The sequence below is a fragment of the Rana temporaria genome, chromosome 5 (assembly GCF_905171775.1).
Source record: "Rana temporaria chromosome 5, aRanTem1.1, whole genome shotgun sequence".
Classification (NCBI taxonomy): Eukaryota; Metazoa; Chordata; class Amphibia; order Anura; family Ranidae; genus Rana; species Rana temporaria.
Window position 1 is genome coordinate 92,619,549 of NC_053493.1, and position 21,562 is coordinate 92,641,110.

Here is a 21,562-nt window from a genome sequence, read left to right on the forward strand (position 1 = left end):
CAGTGATAGGACCATTCTGGATCCCTGGACAGGTAAATGTACTTCTATTGAAAGGTCATCAACTACAGTAGTTTCTTGGGAAGACTATAGCTTCCAATTAGTGGTCTTAGATTTGCCAACAGATTATGCATATGCTGCCAAAAATAACGGATGTTTATATGTAAAATCAGAATGCTGCAATATACAAGTAAAGTCGGAGAGGAGAATAGGTTGGAAGGAAAGATTAACCAGTACGTGCAAAATTGGCTTTTTAGAAAAAAAAAAAAAGATTACAAGCCTTGATTTTTCCACTTTTTTTTTTATTATACACGCAGTTACTATCACAAAATAGTTCCCTTGTAAGTAGAATGCTCATTAAATACAGCTTGTTCAAAAAATAAATGAAAAAACCTCCTAACAGAAGGGATAAGAAAACAAAATGTATTCCGGTTTGCAAAACAAAGACTAATCGCTTTGAAAATCTGTAGTTTCAACATCTCCAGATGTTCGGCCTACACCAAACTATGGCAATACCATTGCTTTAAGTCACATAAACAGCACAACAGAACTCTGCAAAATTTTACAAATTCTTAAAAAAAGGGTAGGGCCAAACGTATGCGTCAGATATTTAAAGGTCCTTTAAGGTCTTCATCTTCATACCTTCAGTAACGTCCTATACAAGGGGGGGAAAAAAAACAAATTGAACCTCAATATCTTTTTGCCAACAGTTGTATTTGCATAGATATGTTTTCAAATCTAAAACAAAGCATCAGTTTGTAAATTGTTTTAATAAATAAAAATCCAATGCAGGAATGGCATTGTTAAAATGGTGGATGGCTGGCACTCCGGACAATTGGGCGTGGATCTTAATGTAGGGATTGCAATAACCATTTCCTTACTGGGCACTTAAACCCCCCCTCCTGCCCAGACCAATTTTCAGTGCTGACGCACTTTGAATGACAATTGCACTACACTGTACCCAAATGACATTTTTAATCATTTTTTCCACACAAATAGAGCTTTCTTTTGGTGGTATGTAATCACCGCTGGGGTTTTTAGCTTTTGCGAAAACAAAAAAACATGGAAAATGTTAAAAGTAAAAAATAAAAGCAATCATGTTTCATAGTTTGTTATAAAATTTTTCAAACCTGTAATTTTTCTCCTTCATTGATATGCGCCGATGAGGCGGTACTGGTGGGCACAGATAGGTGGCAATGGCAGGTGACAAAATAAGCAGGCGGCTGCTCTCCTTGATTGGGACAGATGTCCCTCTAACAGCCGCTGGCGATCAGCGGTTTTTTTCTCCACATGCCATCAGCGTGAGCAGAAAAAATAGCCGATTACCGGCTCGGTTTACATCACATGTAAACATTGGCCATTGGCCAACAGTCGATCACGTGGTAAGGGGTCGGGATACTCCAATCTGTGATCAGCAGAGTCTCACGGGTGCAGGGGGGGGCGTGCAGACTGCTCGAGAACGACAGGACATCCAGGGAATTTAGCTTAGCCCCTTTAATGCATCCCATTTATACAGGAGCTGTGGGGCATGTACTGGCTGGAGGTGCAACAAAAAAAAAAGGCTTATTTAGATCCCTAATAATCTTGGGGTCAAACTAGGTGGAGAGGATTCTCACAAGTGGGCAATAAAGTGGTAGATTTTTTTCCCCACATTATTTAAATCTTCTGCCCTTGTTGTTGCAACTTTGGATAGTAAAACATTTCTCTGCCAGTAAATACCTTATACAGCCCACTACCTGTTTGTCTGGTAAAAAGTCTTGGCTTATGACATGCACAGCTCTAAGAATAAAATAAAAAGAAGGATCTGGAACATAAACCGTGGCCCACCTCCATCAGGTTATACAGAAAAAAAAGACAAAAAATAGGATTTTTGTACTCACCGTAAAATCCATTTCTCTAAGTTCATGGACGGACACAGCAGCCTTTGACTGTAGGGTTATATCCGCTTCCTTCCAGGAGAGTTAGGCAGAAATAGATAGCCGCCTGCAACACCCTGCGAAGGAGGCATCAGAAGATGCACTAACATCCACCTTGTAAAACTTTGAAAAAGTGTGGACCGACAACCAGGTCGCTGCCTTACACACCTGCAACACAGAGGCTTGATGTCGGAAAGTCCAAGAGGCCCCGATCGCCCTGGTCGAATGCGCCGTGACCCCGAAAAGGAGGCGCCCGCCCCTTCAGAGCATAGGCCTGAAGCACAACCTGTCGGATCCACCTAGAAATGGTGGCCGACGAGACTGCCAGGCCCTAAGAACAGTCACCGACACAAACAGTGAGTCCGACTTCCAGAACGGAGCAGCCGTCGCCGATAAGTACACTCGAAGGGCCCGAACCACATCCAGAGAATGTGGCCTCCTTCTGGTTCTTCGGCTAAGGACATAAGGATGGAAGAACAATGTCCTCATTAATGTGAAAAGCCGAAACAATCTTTGGGAGAAAAGAAGGCTGCAATCGCAGCACCACCTTATCCTTATGGATGACCAAGTAGGGGGCCTTGCAGGACAAGGCCGCCAGTTCAGACACCCGTCTGATCGAGGTAATTGCTACCAGAAAAACCACCTTCTGTGACAGAGTCAACAAGGGGATCTTTCGAATGTCCTCAAAAGGAGCTTGTTGAAGCACCGAGAGGACCAAATTCAAGTCCCATGGGGGCAGTGGAGGGTGCACCGGAGGGGCCACATGCCGGACCCCCTGCACAAACGTGCGTATCAAGGAGTGCTCTGCCAAGGACGTTGAAAGTAAACAGCCAGAGCAGAAATCTGACTCTTGACCGTACTCAAGGCAAAGCCTGTTCCACTCCCCGCTGTAGAAACAGCAGAATCCGGACCACCACGTATGTACGGGGGTGCCACTTCATCTCCTCAGAGATGTAGGCCTTCCACGTACAATGGTAAATTCTCCTAGAAGTAGACTTCCGTGCACGCAGCATGGTAGAAACCACCGAGCCCGATAGGCCCCCGGTCCTTTAACAACTGGCTCTCAACAGCCACGCCCTTAAAGCCAGCGACTGTAAAGCAGGGTGGAAGATCGGACCCTGCGACAGAAGATCTTCTCTCAGGTGTAGACATCAGGGGACGTCTGCCACCAGATGCACCAGGTCCACGTACCAGGAGCGGCGCGGGCAATCTGGGGCGATTAGGATTGTTGGAATCCCTTCGGCTTCCACCCTGCGCAGCAGGCGAAGAAGAAGCTTCAGAGGAGGGAAGGTGTAAATTAGGCGATAGTGACCCCAAGGTGCCACCAACGCGTCTGACGCGTCTGTCCACGGGTCTCTCGACCTGGCCACGAACAGTGGCACCTTCCGGTTGAGACTGAACGCTAGAAGGTCCACGTCTGGAGTGCCCCATTTTTGGCACCGACTCGGAAACGCCTCCGGGTGGAGAGACCACTCTCCTTGGTCCAGAGTTGTGCGACTTCGGAAGTCGGCTTGCCAATTCTGTACTCCCGGAATGTACACGGCCGATAGAGCCAGAACGGACCTTTCGGCCCACCCAAGGATGTGCGCGACCTCCATCGCTGCAGCTGAGCTCCTTGTGCCTCCCTGATGATTGACGTATGCCACGGCCGTGGCGTTGTCGGACTGGATCCTGACCAGTCGGCCCTGCAGATCCAGGGACCACCTGGCAAGGCACAGCTTGATTGCTCGGAGCTCCAAAATAATGATCGGTAGGCGGGACTCCTGAGTCCAACGCCCCTGGGCTGACTGGGTGCCCCAAACGCCCCCCCCCAACCGGAGAGGCTGGCATCCGTCGTGACCACTGTCCAGCGGCACGGTAGAAAAGACTTCCCGGTCCGAAGCACCAGAGACGTCAGCCACCACACCAGGGAAGACTTGACCAGATGGCTCAACTGAATCTGGTAATCCAGAGAAGACAGGAGCTTGTCCCAACGAGACAGAACTTCCTCGAAAGAGGCCACCATCAGACCCAGAACTCTCATGCAGAAACGAAGAGACTACCACTTTTGGGTCGACAACTGCTTCACTGCAGATTGCAGGGTCTTCAGTTTCTCCGTCGGGAGAAAAACCCTTGCTTCCGCGGAATCCAGGACTAGTCCCAAGTATTCCAGTCTCTGGGACGGAACCAACACTGACTTCTGGATATTCAGAAGCCAGCCGAACTCTTGGAGAGTCTGACACGAGATAGACACGTCCTCTTCCAATTCTGAGCCTAAGGAAGCTCGCAGGAGAAGGTCATCCAGATATCCCACAATACCGATCCCTCGCTGCCTCAGCAGGGCTAGTATCGAGGCGAGCACCTTGGTGAAAACCCACGGTGCCGAGGCCAAGCCGAACGGGAGGGCCACAAATTGAAAGTGGTTCTCCCCGATCGCAAATCGCAGAGATCTCTGGTGCTTTGTGCATATGGGAACATGTAGGTACGCATCCATGATATCCAAGGACGCCAGAAAGTCCCCCTGATGGAGTGCCGACTCCATCCTAAATTTTTGCACTTTGACAAAACAATTGAGGGCCTTGAGGTCCAGGATTGGGTGGACCCCGTCCTTCTTGGGGACCACGAACAGATAGGAGTAAAACCCCTGAAACCGTTCCTGCGAGGGAACTGGCACAATCACTCCCCTGCCCAGCAGATCCTGGACAGCCCCGCCAGAGCCTGCCGGCGATCCGGAGGTTGGAAGGAAAGAATCTGTTTGGCGGACAAGAGAAACTCTCGTGTACCCCGAGGCAACTACTTCGCAAACCCAACGGTCGGAAAGAAGAGACCTCCACCGAGCCGCAAATTCGCAAAGCTGGCCCCCCACCCGAGCAGGGGCAGACCATGCGGAAGCAGGCTTGTCGGGCTTGCGGTACCAGGTGCGCTTCTGCCCCGCAGCGGGGGCCTTAGCACCTTGCGGACCTTTTCCCGCCGCGCTGGGCGCACAAAAAAAGCTTGGGAGCAGTAAAGGAGGGACCATGCTTACGGTGAGGCTCCTTGCCCTTCCCAGACTGTGGGAGCAGTGTGCTCTTACCACCTGTGGCATCCTTAATGATGTCATCTAGGGATGCCCCAAAAAGCCGCTCACCCTTAAAGGGCGATTCCACCAAGGCCTTTTTTGAGGACTGGTCCGCAGACCAGCATTTCAGCCACACAAGGCGGCGCAATACCACCGCATAGGCGGAAGCCCTAGACAGCAAGGGGAGCGTATCCAGGACCGACTCACAGACGAACTTCAGACCCTGAACCAATTGTTCAGCCAGGTCCTTACAGGTCTCGGAAGCATCCTGTTCCTCCAGCTCCTGCAGCAGAAGCTTCGCCCTTTCGGTCAGAGTCTGTGACACCAGAGTCCCGGCCAGAACCGGCCTCACAGCCGAACCCACTACAGTGAAGAGGGAGCGGGCCACAGCCTCCACTCTATCAGCAGGGTCCTTAAATGCAGGAGCCCCTTCCACAGGCAACGTGGTGGCCTTGCTCAATCTGGACACGGGAGGGTCCACAGATGGAGGAGAGACCCACTTTTTCAAAAAGTCCTCCTCAAAGGGATAACAGGTTGCAACGTTTTTTGGAACGGCAAAAACCTTTTGCGGCGTATCCCATTTCTTGTACAGCAATTTGTCCAAATAAGGAACACAAAGAAGCACTTTTGCGGTGCGTGGCGGTTTGCGGACTGGCACATCAGGTGCCTCTGCCACATCCTTAAGTTTCTGAGTATCACGCTCCGCAGAAAGAAGAGCTCCAACAAATTCCTCATCAGCGACTGACCCTGAAGCAGAGCCATCGTCACTGTCCGCGTGGGTTAAGCCTGCATCATCTGACATTACAGAGGCAGAAGCAATAGCAGGGCCTGATTCCGTGTCAGAGACATCCCCAGAAGCAGGCTCAGGGAGGGGGCGCTTTTTAACCCCCTTCTGGCCAGCAGCCGCTTCAAACCTGGTGAGAAACGCCTCCAGGACAGCCGACATTGCCTCAACAGATGTGGCAGGGCCACCAAGGGTTAACTCAGGCATTGCTGGGGCAGAAGTACCCGGTTCAGGCTCCATAATGCCCCACCGCTGTGTCACCCTGAACTGCAAGGCAGAACCACCCACGGTCACCTCCTGGCTGCTACAACAGAGGTAGAGGCCCCCAGGGTACTCACCACCCACCCGGTGTAGCGTGAGCCGAGACAGATCTGAGGTGTGCACTGTAGCTGGCTGCGCTGCGACTGACACCTCAGGGAGATTCGCTGTCTTTTTGCAGCGATAAAACGGCTGCACGAGGCCAACAGAAATCCAAGATGGCCGCCGTATGAGGAAAAAACACCATAGGACTACAGGAAAATGGCCACCGAGCCATATAAACTGCGACCACGGCAAAATGGTGGGCGTTGCGCAGTTTAAAACACCCACAGTGACACAGCACAGCCCACACAGCCTGTATGTAAAACACACACACAGCCCCCGCTATACACACCGGTCCTGTGGCAATAAAGAACCCCAGAAGGCCCCCCCTCACAGCCACTACCCAAAAGTGGAAGGAGGGCGAGGAAATAAGGGAGAGAGGAAAGCAGGGTGAACCCTCAGTCGACCTCCCAGGGGAAAATTCCAGCCATACCACCTTACCTGAGCAAGGGGCCATACTTACCCGTCCTGCGACCACCGGCTGGAGGCATCCCAGACAGAACCAACGTCCACTAACATGGCTGTCGGCCAGACACACTGTGACAAAGCCATAGAGACCGGTCATATGTGTGCCCTGGAACAAGAAGTTCCCCGGCCGCCCCTGGAGCAATGGGGCCTGTCGTGGACGACCCAAAGCTGAGCTTAGGGCCGGCACATGCTCGATGGCCGAACTACAAGAGTCAAGACCCAGCCTGTCACCCAGTCGGCAGTTGATAGAAGAATCTCAGGATCCAAAAATGCAGGAACAAAACAATAAAAAGCGAAAAAAATTGCCAAAAAAATCTCAGAGTACAGGACTCTAGAGGGCCTGTCCCCTCCTGACGTTAGGCAGAGAAAAACTGAGGCTGCTAGAGCAGGGTGTGGGTTATACCCGGGGAACCACGCCCCCTGGGAGGAGCTGCACTGAAGAAAAGTTGTTAACACTTTAAGTGCTGTATTTCTGCCTAACTCTCCTGGAAGGGAGCGGATATAACCCTACAGTCAAAGGCTGCTATGTCCGTCCATGAACGGAAGAGAAAAAGACTTTGTATCCTTGTTGTGCCTAGTCTGAGACCCACCTCATTCAGTCGATAATTATAAAATCAAGATATCCAAAAATAAGTAAAAAAAGATGTAATATATCCATCTTAAGTCAAACATTAGCAGTAAGACGATCCATATATACATATATAATGGTCATGAAGAATATCACAACAAAATGCAATGAATAAATGTATTGTTGATATGCAAGTAGTATAGGCATTTATCTATTTTTTTTTCATTTATGGAAAATTGTGCATTTGGTTGCGATCTCTTCATGACTATTATATACGAATATTGTTTTATTTTATTATATATGGATCTTTTCACTGCTAAAGTTTATATGACTTTCTGCATAGATATATTACATATTTTTGTATATCATGAATTTATAAATAAATTATCAGTTGTATCCTTGTGCCTAGTCTGTGACCACCCAATTCAAATTCCATGACCCCTTTTTTTGTCTTCATCATGCACAGCTCTCTCTTTTGAGCGTTTGCCAGGAAGGAAGGGGGAGCGAGTCATAAGGCCAAGAGCTGCAGAGCTGGAGGAGTGCCCCTGTATGTCTATGTAAAGCAAGGAAGTGCCCACAGGTATTTGTTAGATTTTTGAAGACTATCGCTGCACAAAATTTGGACAGATGCTCCTCGTACAGACTGAATTTTCCTAGAACGCTCTCCCCCAGATTAACCACTTCCCGACGCCGCATGTACATATACGCCGGCAAAATGGCACATTGGCGTACCTGTACGCCCCTGCTAGACGTGGGTCGGGGGTCAGATCGGGACCCCCCCCCCCCCACCCTACACGCAGCGGTCGGGTTCCCTCGGGGAGTGATCCGGGACGACGGCGCGGCTATTTGTTTATAGCCGCTCCGTCGCGATCGCTCCCCGGAGCTGAAGAACGGGGAGAGCCGTATGTAAACACGGCTTCACTATGGCGCTGCATCGATCGAGTGATCCTTTATATAGGGAGACTCGATCGATGACGTCATTCCTACAGCCACACCCCTTTACAGTTGTAAACACACACTAGGTGAACACTAATCCTACAGCGCCCCCTGTGGTTAACTCCCAACTACAACTAGTCATTTTTACAATAAAGAATGCAATTTAAATGCATTTTTTTGCTGTTGAAAATGACAATGGTCCCAAAAATGTGTCAAAATTGTCCGAAGTGTAAGCCATAATGTTGCAGTCATGAAAAAAATCGCTGATCGCCGCCATTAGTAGTAAAAAAAAAAATTAATCAATAAAAATGCAATAAAACTATCCCCTATTTTGTAAACGCTATACATTTTGCGCAAACCATCCGATAAACGCTTATTTTTTTTACCAAAAATAGGTAGAGAATGCGTATCGGCCTAAACTGAGGAAACATTTTTTTTTATATATGTTTTTGGGGATATTTATTATAGCAAAAAGTAAAAAATATTGCATTTTTTTTCAAAATTGTCGCTCTATTTTTGTTTATAGCGCAAAAATAAAAACCGCAAAGGTAATCAAATACCACCAAAAGAAGCTCTATTTGTGGGGAAAAAGGACACCAATTTTGTTTGGGAGCCACGTCGCACGACCGCGCAATTGTCTGTTAAAGCGACGCAGTGCCGAATTGTAAAAACCCCTTGGGTCAGGTAGCAGCATATTGGTCCGGTCCTTAAGTGGTTAAGATTAAAGACGAGAAAATGTCATACAAATACATGAAATGCTTGAAAAACACTGGTTTAAACACTTACTTGGACTGTATGAGCGGGATCTTGATCTAGATCTGTACCGGCTGTAGTATGGAGAAGGTGAACGTCTCCTGCTATAATATAAACATAAAAAGACAGGAATTTTAAGCGATTAATATTTTAATGTGCCTCACACCTCAACTCTCGGATGCAAAGCACACATACTAAACTTAATTTTCCCACAGCCAAGCCTAGGATCGTGTATAGTCATGGCGGTAAAAAAAAAAAAAAAAAGCTTACCTGTAGGTAAAAATAACTCCTAAACCTGCATGCAGCCGCTGATGTCAGCGGCACATGCGCTCTGAAGGTCCGGCTTACCATGCCAGATCTTCTTGCGGGAACAGAGGGCCTCTCCGGCCACTCACAGCACTGGAGCCCAGGGATCCCGGAAGATAGAGGTCAGCCCGTGCGCGGCTGAGAGTGCCTAGTTCTAAAAGGGTATTTCACAATGTGCGATGCATACTAGCAAATTAAGTCTTTGTCTTGTGGGTTTTTTTTTTTTAATGGGCTCCCCTCTGTGCCTCAGAAACCTCTAAGCCTTAGGGAAATATCAGGTGGGGACTAAATGGGAGACACCTAGTACAAAAAGGTCAGCCAATGAATGAGGCCAAGAGTCTCCAAGACCAAAAAGGGCATAAATCTGGCCGTCAAAAGTTAGACAAAACACTTGTCCAGACGAGGTGCTGACCACGGGGAGACCATTCTAGGGTCGAAGTCCTGAGAAATATCCAAAAATGAGCTCTGTGAGAAGTATTCAGCATCATTGGCATTAGGGCTTCAGCAGTTCTATTATGGCCAGCAAAATTGTGAAACATGATAAATTAGTCTTTGGAACAAAAGAGCCAGGAGATCGGCAAGAGTTCAGATCAGGTAGGCATACCACATCAACTGGGCCAGTACGGAGATATGGAGGATCATAGGAAAACCCTCCACAATTCAATCCTCTAGGCCAGATGAATGAATTTCAGGTTGTCAACAAGGTAACTGGATATAGTGTCCCCATTTCAAGATTTCCCTTATATCATTCTAGTGACAACCCATAATATGGTCTTTAAAATGATACTTTAATTGAAAGCAGAATAAAATTTAAGTTGTACCTGCTGCTGTATCTGCTGCTGCTGCTGTAGTCGTATTCCTCATATCTGTCATAGCCTCGGGTCATATCCTTGTCATAATAATCTCGACGACGTCCACTGCTACTGCTACTTAAAAAAAGAAAAAAAAAAAAGAAAATTATTATAGTTGTATGGGATCAACCGCAGACCAGAAAAAGATGGCACGTCTAATACCATCAGGTAGGCCACTATAAAATGTATTTTTAGTTGCTATGAGCAGCTTCCATCATTTCACCACCACATACACCGCTGCTCAACCCCTTCATTCAGCATTTTGAACACTACAACCCTGTTTCTACAGTAAAATAGCAGCTACAAATAGGGTTTAAATCTAAGGCCTCACTGGACTTTTCCTGCTGTTCCAAGGGAGCGTTTGGTTTTATTTTTTTTTGCCTCTAAACGCCCCTGCATGTTAGGCCTTGTACACACGATCAGTCTAAACCAATGAGAACGGACTGAAGGAGCTTTCTCATCGGTTAACTGATGAAGCTGACTGATGGTCTGATGTGCCTACACACACACACACACACACACACACCATCAGTTAAAAAAACGATAGAGTCCAACGCAGTGACGTAAAACACAACGACGTGCTGAAAAAAAACGAAGTTCAATGCTTCCAAGCATGCGTCGACTTGATTCTGAGCATGCGCGGGTTTTGAACTGATGCCTTTACGTACTAACCATCGGTTTTGACCTATCGGTTAGGCGTCCATCAGTTCAATTTTAAAGCAAGTTCTAAATTCTTGGACCGAAGGATAACTGACTGATGGGGCCCACACACGGTCGGTTTGGACCGATGAAACTGAACTTCAGTCCCTTCTCATTGGTTTAGCCTGATCGTGTATACAGGGCCTTAGCTTATGTGTCCTTGCACACAGCTGCTCTTAAAGGAATTTAGAGGCAGGGCATTTAGTGGCAGAAAGCCACTGCATACTGGAGCATCAGTTTTGGCAGAAAAAACGTAAAACGCACCTAAACGCCAGGCATGTTTGGCACTTCAGCATTAATTTCAATGGCCAGAATTATTAACCTGTTCAACGAAGTGAATTCCCAAGTGTCAATCGCTTCTCTGCCAAAACACTGCTACCAGTAAGAAAGGAATCTGGGAGCATATGCACAAGGTAATAATCGAACCACATAAATTCAGGAAAAGCTTCTTTTGAAAAAAAAAAAAAAAAAAAAAATAGGATTTTTGTACTCAGCAGCCTTTGACCTTAGGGTTATACCCGCTTCCTTCAGGAGAGTTAGGCAGAAACAAAGCACTTTAAGTGTTAAACACTTTCCTCAGTGCAGCTACTCCCAGGGGGCGTGGTTCCCCGGGTATAACCCACACCCTGCTCTAGTAGCTCCAGTTCGTAACAAGCAGTACAAAGGGAGGGGTGGGTGCTGTGTCCGTCCATGAACTCAGAGAAATGGATTTTACGGCGAGTACAAAAATCCTATTTTCTCTTCCGTTCATGGACGGACACAGCAGCCTTTACTCAAAACGGAGAAACTCCAACTTTAAACTGCCGCCTGTAACACCTTGCAGCCGAAGGAGGCATCAGAAGATGCACTCACAACCACCTTGTAAAACTTTGAAAAAGTGTGGACTGACAACCAGGTCGCTACCTTACACACCTGTAACAGAGGCTGGACGCCGGAAAGCCCAAGAGGCACCGATCGCCCTGGTCGAATGCGCCGTAACCCGAAAGGGAGGCGCCCGTCCCTTCAGGGCATAGGCCTGAAGCACAACCTGTCGGATCCACTAGAAATGGCGGCCGACGAGACTACCAGACCTCTTTTGGGGACCAGCCACCAAACACGAACAGTGAGTCCGACTTCCGGAACGGAGCCGTAGCCGATAGGTACACTTGTAGGGCCCGAACCACATCCAGGGAATGTAAGTGGCTCCTTCTGGTTTTTCGGCTGAGGACATAGGGATGAAGAACAATGTCCTCATTAATGTGAAAAGCCGAAACGACCTTTGGGAGAAAAGACGGCTGAGGTCGCAGTTCCCTACCACCTTATCTTATGGATGACAAGTAGGGAGCCTTGCAAGACCAAGGCCGCCAGTTTCAGATACTCGTCTGATCGAGATAATTGCTACCAGAAAAAAAACCCTTCTGTGACAAGGTCAACAAAGGGATCTTTCGGATGTCTCAAAGGGAGCATCTGAAGCACCGAAAGGGACTAAATTCAAGTGCCATGGGGGCCAGCGGATGGGCACCGCGAGGGGCTACATGATGGACTCCCTGTACTAAACATACGCACCAAGGAGTGCACCGCTAAGGGACGCTGAAAGGAAACGGCCAGAGCGAAATCGGACTCTTAACGTACGCAAGGCGAGAGCCTGATCCACTCCAGCAGAATCCTGGACACTACGTAAGAACGAGGGTGCCACTTCATCTCCTCACACAGAGATGTAGGCCTTCCACGTACAATGGTAAATCCTACGTGAGGTAGACTTCGTGCACGTAGCATGGTAGAGACCACCGAGCCCCGATAGGCCATGGTCCTTCAGTACCTGGCTCTCAGCCACGCCGTTAAACCCAGCGACTGTAAAGCAGGGTGGAAGATCGGACCCTGCGACAGAAGATCTTCTCTCAGGGGTAGACGCCAGGGGCGTCTGCCACCAGACGCACCAGGAGCCGGCGCGGGCCAGTCTGGGGCGATCAGGATTGTTGGAATACCTTCGGCTTCCACTCTGCGCAGCAGATGATGAAGAAGCTTCAGAGTATGGAAGGCGTAAATCAGGCGATAGTGACCCCAAGGTGCCACCAACGAGCCTGAGCGTCCGCCTACAGGTCCCTTGACCTGGCCACGAACCGTGGCACCTTCCGATTGAGACGGGACGCTAGGAGGTCACGTCTAGAGTGCCCCCACTTTAGGCACAGACTCCGAAACACCTCCGGATGAAGTGACCATTCTCCTGGGTCCAGTGTTTGGCGACTCAGGTAGTCGGCTTGCCAATTCTGAACACCTGGAATGTACACGGCCGACAGAGCCAGAACGGACCTCTCGGCCCACCGAAGGATAGTGCGCGACTTCCAGCGCTGCAGCTGAGCTTCGTGTGCCTCCCTGATGATCGACGTACACCACGGCCGTGGCGTTGTCGGACTGGATCCTGACCGGTCTGCCCTGCAGCTCCAGGGACCACCTGGCAAGGCACAGCTTGATTGCTCGGAGCTCCAGAACATTGATTGAAAGATGGGACTCCTCAAGAGTCCTGCGCCCCTGGGCTGACTGGGTGCCCCTAAGCCCCCCCAGCCGGAGAGAGGCCTGGCATCCGTCTGTGACCACTGTCCATTGGCACGGCAGAAAAGACTTCCCGGTCCGAAGCACTGGAGACGTTCAACACCATACCAGGGAAAAACTTGACCAGTTGACTCAACTGAATCTGGTAATCCAGAGAAGACGGGAGCTTGTCCCAACGTGACAGAATCTCCTTCTGTAGTTCCACTGGTGTTGGAATTGGGCATAAGGAACAGCCTCAAAAGAGGCCACCATCAGACCCAGAACCCTCATGCAGATCGAAGAGACGGACCACTTCTGGGTCAAACACTGCTGTACCGCAGAATGCAGTGTCTGGAGTTTCTCCGTTGGGAGAAAAACTCTCGCCTCTGCGGAATCCAGGACTAGTCTAGGTATTCCAGACGCAGAGACGGAACCAACACCGACTTCTGGATATTCAGAAGCCAGCCGAACTCTTGGAGAGTCTGACACTTGATAGACATATCCTCTTCTAATTCTGAGCCTGAGGAAGCTCTCAGGAGAAGGTCGTCCAGATATCCCACGATAGCGATCCCTCACCGTCTCAGCTGGGCCAGTATCGGGGCGAGCACCTTGGTGAAAACCCGTGGTGCCGAGGCCAGGCCGAACGGAGGGCCACAAATTGAAAGTGGTCTTCTCCGATCGCAAAGCGCAGAAAACTTCTGGTGCTTCATACATATGGGAACATGTAGGTATGCATCCATGATATCCAAGGACGCCATGAAGTCCCCCTGATGGAGTGCTGCTATTAACGAGCGAATCGGACTCCATCCGAAATTTTTGCACCTTGACAAAGCAATTGAGGGCCTTGAGGTCCAGGATTGGACGGACCCCTTCCTTCTTGGGGACTACAAAATGGATTGGAGTAAAACCCCTGAAACCGTTCCAACGAGGGAACTAGGTACAATCACTCCCCTGACCAGAAGATCCTGGACAGCCCCCCCGACAGTGCTGTCGACGAACCGGAGGAAGATGGAGTTGGAAGGAAAAAATATGTTTGGTGGACAAGAGAAACTCTTGTATCCCGAGGAAACTACTTCGCAAACCCAAACGGTAGAGAGAAGACACCTCCACCGAGCCGCAAATTCGCGAAGCCACCCCCCCCCACCCGAGAGCGCGGGGGGGGGGGGGGGGGGGAGACCTTCATGCGGAAGCAGGTTTGTCCGCAGGCCTTGCGGTAACCATGGGCGCTTCTGCCCTGCAGCGGGCGCCTCTAGCACCCTTGCTACTTTTTCCTGCCGCACTGGGCGCACAAAAACGCTTTGGGTAGTAAAAGAGGGACTTGCCTACGACGAGGCTCCTTGCCCTACCCAGACTGTGGGAGCAGTGTGCTCTTACCACCTGTGGCATCCTTAAGATAGTCATCCAGGACGCCACCAAAAAGCCGTTCACCCTTAAAAGGGCAATATCCACCAAGGCCTTTTTGGAGATTGGTCCGCCAGACCAGCATTTTCAGCCACACAAAGGTAGCGTAAGTAACACAGCGAGAAGGCTCTGGAAAGCAAGGAAGCGTATCCAGGGCCGACTCACAGACAAATTTTAGACCCTGAACCAATTGTTCAGCCAGGTCCTTGCAGGTCTCGGAAGCATCTGCTCCTCCAGCCTCTGCAGCAACAACTTTGCCCGTTCAGTCAGTGTCTGGCGAACACCAGAGACCCAGCCACAACCGGTCTCACAGCCGAACCCCACAAACTGTGAACATAGAGCGGGCCACAGCCTCCACCATATCAGTGGGGTCCGTAAACAGCGGGAGCCCCTTCCACAGGTGGCTTTACTCAGTCTGGACACTGGAGGGTCCACTGATGAGGAGAGACCCACTTTTTCTAAAGTCCTCCTCAAAAGGATATACAGACCGCAAAGTTTTTAGGAACAGCAAAAATTCTGTGGCGTGTGCCCATTCCTTACATAGCAATTGCTCCAAATATGGAATACAGGGAAATACTTTTGCGGTGCTGGGCGGTTTGCGGAACCCAAAAGGGACGGCACATCCGGTGCCCCCCCGCCAAATCCTCAAGTTTATGAGTATCACGCACCGCAGAAATAAGTCAATTCCCTATCATTTACTGACCCTGAGGCAGAGTCATCCTCACAGTCCGTGTGGGTTAAGCCTGCATCAACTGACATGACAGAACCAGATCTGTGTCAGATATCCCCAGAAGCAGGCTCAGGGAGGGGGCGCTTTGTACCCCCCGTCTGGGCACTAGCTGCTTCAAACCTGGCGGGAAACGCCTCAAACAGCCGATATTGCCTCAACAGATGCGGCAGGGGGATTAAAGTATAACTCGGGCATTGCTGGGGCAGAAACACCAGGTTCAGTTCCATGTTGCCCCACCGCTGTTTACTGCAAGGCAGAACAACCCACCGGCCACCTCCCGGCTGCAAAAATAGAAGCAGAGGCCTCCCAGGGACTCACCACCCCACCCGGTTGCAGAGAGAGCTGAAAACCCGAGGTGTGCTCTGATGTGCAGGCTGTGCTGAGTCTGTCACCTCAGGGAAGAGTCGCTGCGTTTTGCAGCGCTAAAACTGTCACAAGAGGCCAAGATATTTCCAAGATGGCCGCCGTCTGAGGTAAAAATCACCAGCGGGCTACAGGAAAATAGCCACTGAGCTATGTAAACCGCGACCACGGCAAAATGGCAGCCGTGGCGCAGTTTAAATTCCCCAGTGATGCACCAAACACCTCACACTACACAGCAGCATACAGTAGCACCCCCAGAGTAAAAACACAGACCCCCCACAACACACGGGCCCCGGTTGGTAATAAAGAAACCCCAGGAGGCCCCCCCTCACAGCCGCTACCCAGTCAGGGGAAGGAGGGAGAGGAAAGGGAGAGAGGAAAGCAGGGCGGACCCTCAGTCGACCTCCCCAGGGAAAACACCAGCCAAACCACCTTGCCAGGGCAAGGGGCCACTACTTACCCGTCCTGCGACTACCGGTATGCTGGACAGAACCAACGTCCACTAACGGCATGGCTGTCGGCCAGACACACTGTGACAAGGCCATAGAGACCGGTCATATGTGTGTCCTGGAACACAAAGTTCCCCGGCCGCCCCCGAGCAAGTCTGTTGACGCCCAGAGTAAGCTGAGGCCGGCACACGCTCGAATGGCCGAACATGGGGGGACTACCAAGAGTCAAGATCCAGCCGGTCACCCAGTCGGCTGTTGATAGAAGAATCACAGGATTCAAAATGCAGGAACAAAATAATAAAAAGCTGAAAAAAATCTCCAGAGTACAGGGAACTCCCAGAGTGCCTGTCCTCTCCTGACGTTAGGCAGAAAGAAACTGGAGCTGCTAGAGCAGGGTGTGGGTTATACCCGGGGAACCACGCCCCCTGGGAGGAGCTGCACTAAGGAAAGTGTTAACACTTAAAGTGCTTTGTTTCTGCCCAACTCTCCTGAAGGAAGCAGATATAACCCTAAGGTCAAAGGCTGCTGTGTCCGTCCATGAACGGAAGAGAAAGACACAACCCCCCCCCCCACATTACACCACTTTTACCCTACAGGTAAGCCTATAAGAGGGCTTACCTGTAGTACCTTCAATATCTCCTAAAACTTGTACAGTTTAGAAGATATTCAGTAAATGCACTGCTGATGACATCGGCTTACTGAAGAAACAGGCCACTGGCGTAGTTTCTTCAGGAGTGGTGCCACGATTGGCGGCTCCTGTTTGAGTGACGTAATCGCAGCTCCAGCCAATCACAGTGCTGGAGCTCAAACCCCGAAGTAACCTCTGGTGGGAGATGTTCTTGCTGTACTCAGAGGGCCGGCACCAATCCAGGGCATCGTTCTTTCATTCCATATGTGCTAGTATGCAATGCATACTAGCACATTATGCCTTTGTCTTGCAGTATCGCCACGAACATTAGGGAGAGAGCAATAATTCTAGCACTAGACCTCATAACTCAAAATATGTAACCTGTTTTTTTTTAAAGCATCGCCTATGGGGATTTTTTAAGTACCGAAGTTTGGTGCCATTCCAAAAGCGTGTGCAATTTTGCACACTTTTTTTGCACGTTTATTTACTCGGTTGGCAACATCTTTCACATTATACAAGTAAAATTGGGCTAACTTTACTGGGTTTTTGCTCAGTTTAGTGTATTCTTGATTGTAAGCTCCAAGAGAAGGGGCCCTCTGATACCTCCTGTATTGCAACTGTACTGTCCTTCCCTGATGGTGTAAATCGCTGCGCAAACTGTTGGCGCTATATAAATACGTAATATTTTTTTTGGGAGGGTGCATGTGATCGGCATGGGGCCAAGCGCACTGTCCAGACAGAGGGTCAGGGGTCTGAAGCCCTCATAGGACAGTCCTAACAAGCTTTAAACCAGACACCCAATAGAAGTCACAAGACAGCTATATACTGCTTATGAGAAAAAAGGCATTTAAAACGTTTGTATTAAAACAAAACAAACAAAAAAAATATGCATTTCCTGTGTACTGTGGAGACCAAATATAGTTAATGCAGGGCCCTAGGTTTAGTAACACGTTAACAAGCAAACTGCCAACACAGATTCTGAAGGTACGTTGGGGCACCCGTTCATAATCGCAATGTAGCATGTGTTTAAGTTTGTTTGTTACACGTGAAAATTTTTATGGATACGCATATATTCATGTATTTACGATCAGCATAGCCACAAATTGCAAGATAAACTATCCTCTTAAAAGATGAACATGACCAAAATGTATGTATGCACTTTAAAGCGGATGTCCGCAGTCTACCTGCAAACCTGTGTTGGCGGGAGTGGGTGCAAATACCTGTCTTTGCGACACCGGAGGGGGGAGGGTTCCGATCAGCGGGAGTTCACTTTAGGGTGGAGCTCCGCTTTAAAGCAACGAGAAAAAGTACAACATGCTCTAGAAGGAAGAGAGAGGGGGGGAAGCTGAAGTAAGAAAAAAAAAAAAAAAAGGGCTCACTCACTGTGTGGGTCGTCCCATGTAAATGCCTGGGGGTGGTGAGTGTGTGCGCTCGCTTTGGTATTGAATAGTCTACGCGATCCTTCGGCCATCCAGTTCCATGCCATTAGCATGCTCCATCGCCTACGAGAAAAAGCATAAAGCTAAAATCATACTCTGCATTATACATATTTTTCAAAGAAATCTCGTTTTTCAATTACAGAAATTAACTCTAAACAAGGCATTAGCATGTGAACAAATTATTCTCCTCTCTGTGCTCAGATGCACACACCCAGCAAGCACATGATCTGGTTGCCATTTCACTCCTCCCCCTCGTTTATGATATCTCTAGGGCCGAAACAACTAATCGATAACTAATAGATTATGAAATTAATCAATTACCATTTTCATTTCAGAGGCGATCAAATGACACCAAAAGAATACTCCATTTGTTGGGGTGGGGGGGGATTCCAATTTTGTTTTGGGAGCCACGTCGCACGACCGCAAAATTGTCAGGTAAAGCGAAGCAGTGCCGAATTGCAAGTGGCCTGGTATTTGGCCAGCCAACATGGTCCCGGGCTTAAGTGGTTATAACCCCGATCTGGGAGTTTGGCGGGTATTCAATTCCCACAATCAAGTACTAAATGGACTGTCACAAAACCATTTATTTTAACTTCTGTGGGAAATCCCAGGGCTGAAGGGTCATTACTAGTACATACAGAATGCCATGCATAGCCAAGGTAGACACTAATCTGAAGTTAGAGAACTCCACGTTATTGGAATCCATATACACCGACCGAGAGAAAAGGGTATCATCTCTAAAATGTATACCTTTCTACGTCTCACACATACAAGCCCCTGACCTTTTACCCTGCAGAGAGGGATGGGAGAGAGACGTTGGGCTCATTGATGGCGAACAGTGGAATCAGAGTCTTTGAGTGGGGCCATTGGTGTCGGTATCCGCGGTGTTACGGCTGTCACACCTGTTTATATTGCACTCCTGTACAGCTATACAAATGGGTAGACAAGCGATATCCATATGCCCGAAATGTCAAGGCTCACCCGGGAGTGACCTCATCAAATGCTCTGGAGATGTCCCAAGTTGTGCGATATTGGAGTAGAATTGTCCAACCAAACATAACAATGTATAGCAGGTTCAGCTGGTAGTGGGACCTGTTGAACGAGCCTTTTCAGCACAGAGGATCTCTCAAATGGTTAATACTATCCAAAAAAATTTAAAACCCACACCCAGAGCGTCATTAAAATAAATATTTTGTAATGACAAAGAACAAGCATACTGCAGTACAGTTGGACAAAGTGACTATGCCATTTCATTACATACCGTTACAGTTGGGAAGAATGACATACTGGGAAAAGCAATCTGAGTGCACGCTACAAGCATATTCACTGTCTGCCATCTAGAGGCTGCCGATTACAACTACAGAACTTTGTTATGATGCTTTCACCCATCGGTAGGTCATTGATTACATCACGCATGCAAAAATGAACTGAAAAGTGTTGACCAGAAGAGCTTTACTAGTATATTTTTTTTGCAAAGTTAGACACATCCTGTTCTGGCCTAATGACACATTTCAAGGTTACCCAAAACCACATGCAGGCTTGATAAGGTAGTGGAAATTTAGTCAAACTATATTTATTGTATTTAGATAAGTCAGCCAAGTACATTTAAGGTGTTTGTCATTTAACAGAATATGCCTATTATACTAAATATAAAAGTGTGTGCAGGCACACGAGCAAGTGTGTATTTTGTGCAATTAGATTGCATTCCCTTACATTGTGTAATGGAGACCTACTGCCAATCATAGCGTTAAAGTTGTTGTAAACCCTTGTGTGTGGGGAGAAAAAAAAAAAAAACACACCCCATGCAAGACAAAGGCATAATGAGCCAGTATGAGCATAGCATACTAGCTCATTATGAATTACTTATCTTACATCGAAGCCCCGCATCGGTCCTCGTCCCCCCCCCCCTGGGCCAGCGTCCTCTCTTCCGGAGTTTACTTCCCGGTATCGTGGCTCCGGCGCTGTGATTGGCCAGAGCTGCGAGGATGTCACTTTTACTAAAGCAACGGCACACACGTGCCATTGCTTCAGTTTGCCCCCAGTGCACATGTTGCCGATGACATCGGCAAATGCAGGAGATGGCTTCTAAACCATACAGACTAGGAGAAACCTGGGTAGCTATAGGCAAGCCTTATTATAGGCTTACCCATAGCATATAGTGGTCTGTAGGGGTTTACAACCACTTTAACGTGATGTAATAAAGTGGTTACCCAAAGAGGGGAATTTTTTGATACACTGCTTACAATTCAGTATTACACTGCCTTCTTACTCCACTCGCCGTTCGGCACTGTGCCTTAAAAACGTAGAGGCTGATCTGCTGACAGCCTAATGATTTACTGCTGCTCAGGGGATCCAGCAAAGACAGCCCGCTCTCCAGAAAGGAATAATGCTGTAGGCCATTTACAACACACATATTTTGGTAGCCATAATTAACGTGGAATTGCATGTTCCTTGCTAAAGAACATTTTTACCAAGTTATGGGTAAAGTTATGCTTTGGGGGGGGGGGGGGGAAGAGGTGCATTACATACAAAGAAAGCCAGCTACAAATTTCATATACCAGAAAGTTTTTCTGCAACTTTTTGAATTTTATATATGCCAGGATTAAAAAAAGGTAATAATGACACCACATTGCCAAAGCAATAGATACCAATGTTTTGAACTTTCAACATGCACATAAGCAACATTTTCTAGTCAAGTCAGATGATGACATTTTACTGCATTTGTCGTTTTGGTGACCGCTGTAAAGACACTTGTCCCAGCTATTTCCCCCCCACACACTTTACTGCTCTGGAATCTTCAATTCTCTCAAAATAAACAAACGCAAATCCTCTTGATCGTCCAGTTCGTTGATAATACACACATTGACACCAGCAAGGGGACCATAACGTGAAAACACCTCTCTGATATCTCTCTCAGTTGTGTACAAGCTCAAGCCAAAGACGCCAACACACATGTTAGGATCTGGGTTTGCCTAGGAAAAGCAAATAAAAAAAAGTTACAAAGAAAACCAAAAAGTTACAATAGGAGGCAAACTGCTGTAAAGAAAATCAGTAGATCAAGAAAAAAAAAAAAACAGAGCCATACCCGACTACCATTATGCCGCCTCCTATTAGGACATAGGAGAGTGACTGCGGCTCCTCCGCCTCCTATATTCTGGTGTGTAGGATCTGCTCTTTGAGCGCCTTCTGTGTGAACGGGAGCGAGACCGGAGCGGGAATATCTTCTGTGTGACGTCTTCTGGACCGTGATCTGAAAATAAGGAAATAATTACCATGCACATCTCTGCAGACATCTTACTCAGACCTAAAGCGGAGCTCCAGTCTGCAAAAATTAAGTCAGCAGCTACAAAAGCTGACGATTTAAACATC

General features: G+C 48.3%; 1 protein-coding gene across 1 annotated transcript in view; it reads right to left on the reverse strand.

The window, feature by feature from the left end:
- Nucleotides 1-278: 278 nt before the first annotated feature.
- TRA2A (transformer 2 alpha homolog) overlaps nt 279-21,562 on the reverse strand; it is a 46,173-nt gene continuing 24,889 nt past the window's right edge. The window contains 8 exon segments of the mRNA XM_040352866.1: nt 279-652; nt 8,853-8,923; nt 9,947-10,054; nt 18,138-18,256; nt 20,978-21,054; nt 21,057-21,165; nt 21,279-21,305; nt 21,307-21,443. Coding sequence (XP_040208800.1) covers nt 642-652; nt 8,853-8,923; nt 9,947-10,054; nt 18,138-18,256; nt 20,978-21,054; nt 21,057-21,165; nt 21,279-21,305; nt 21,307-21,443 — 659 coding nt within the window. The 3' untranslated portion in view covers nt 279-641.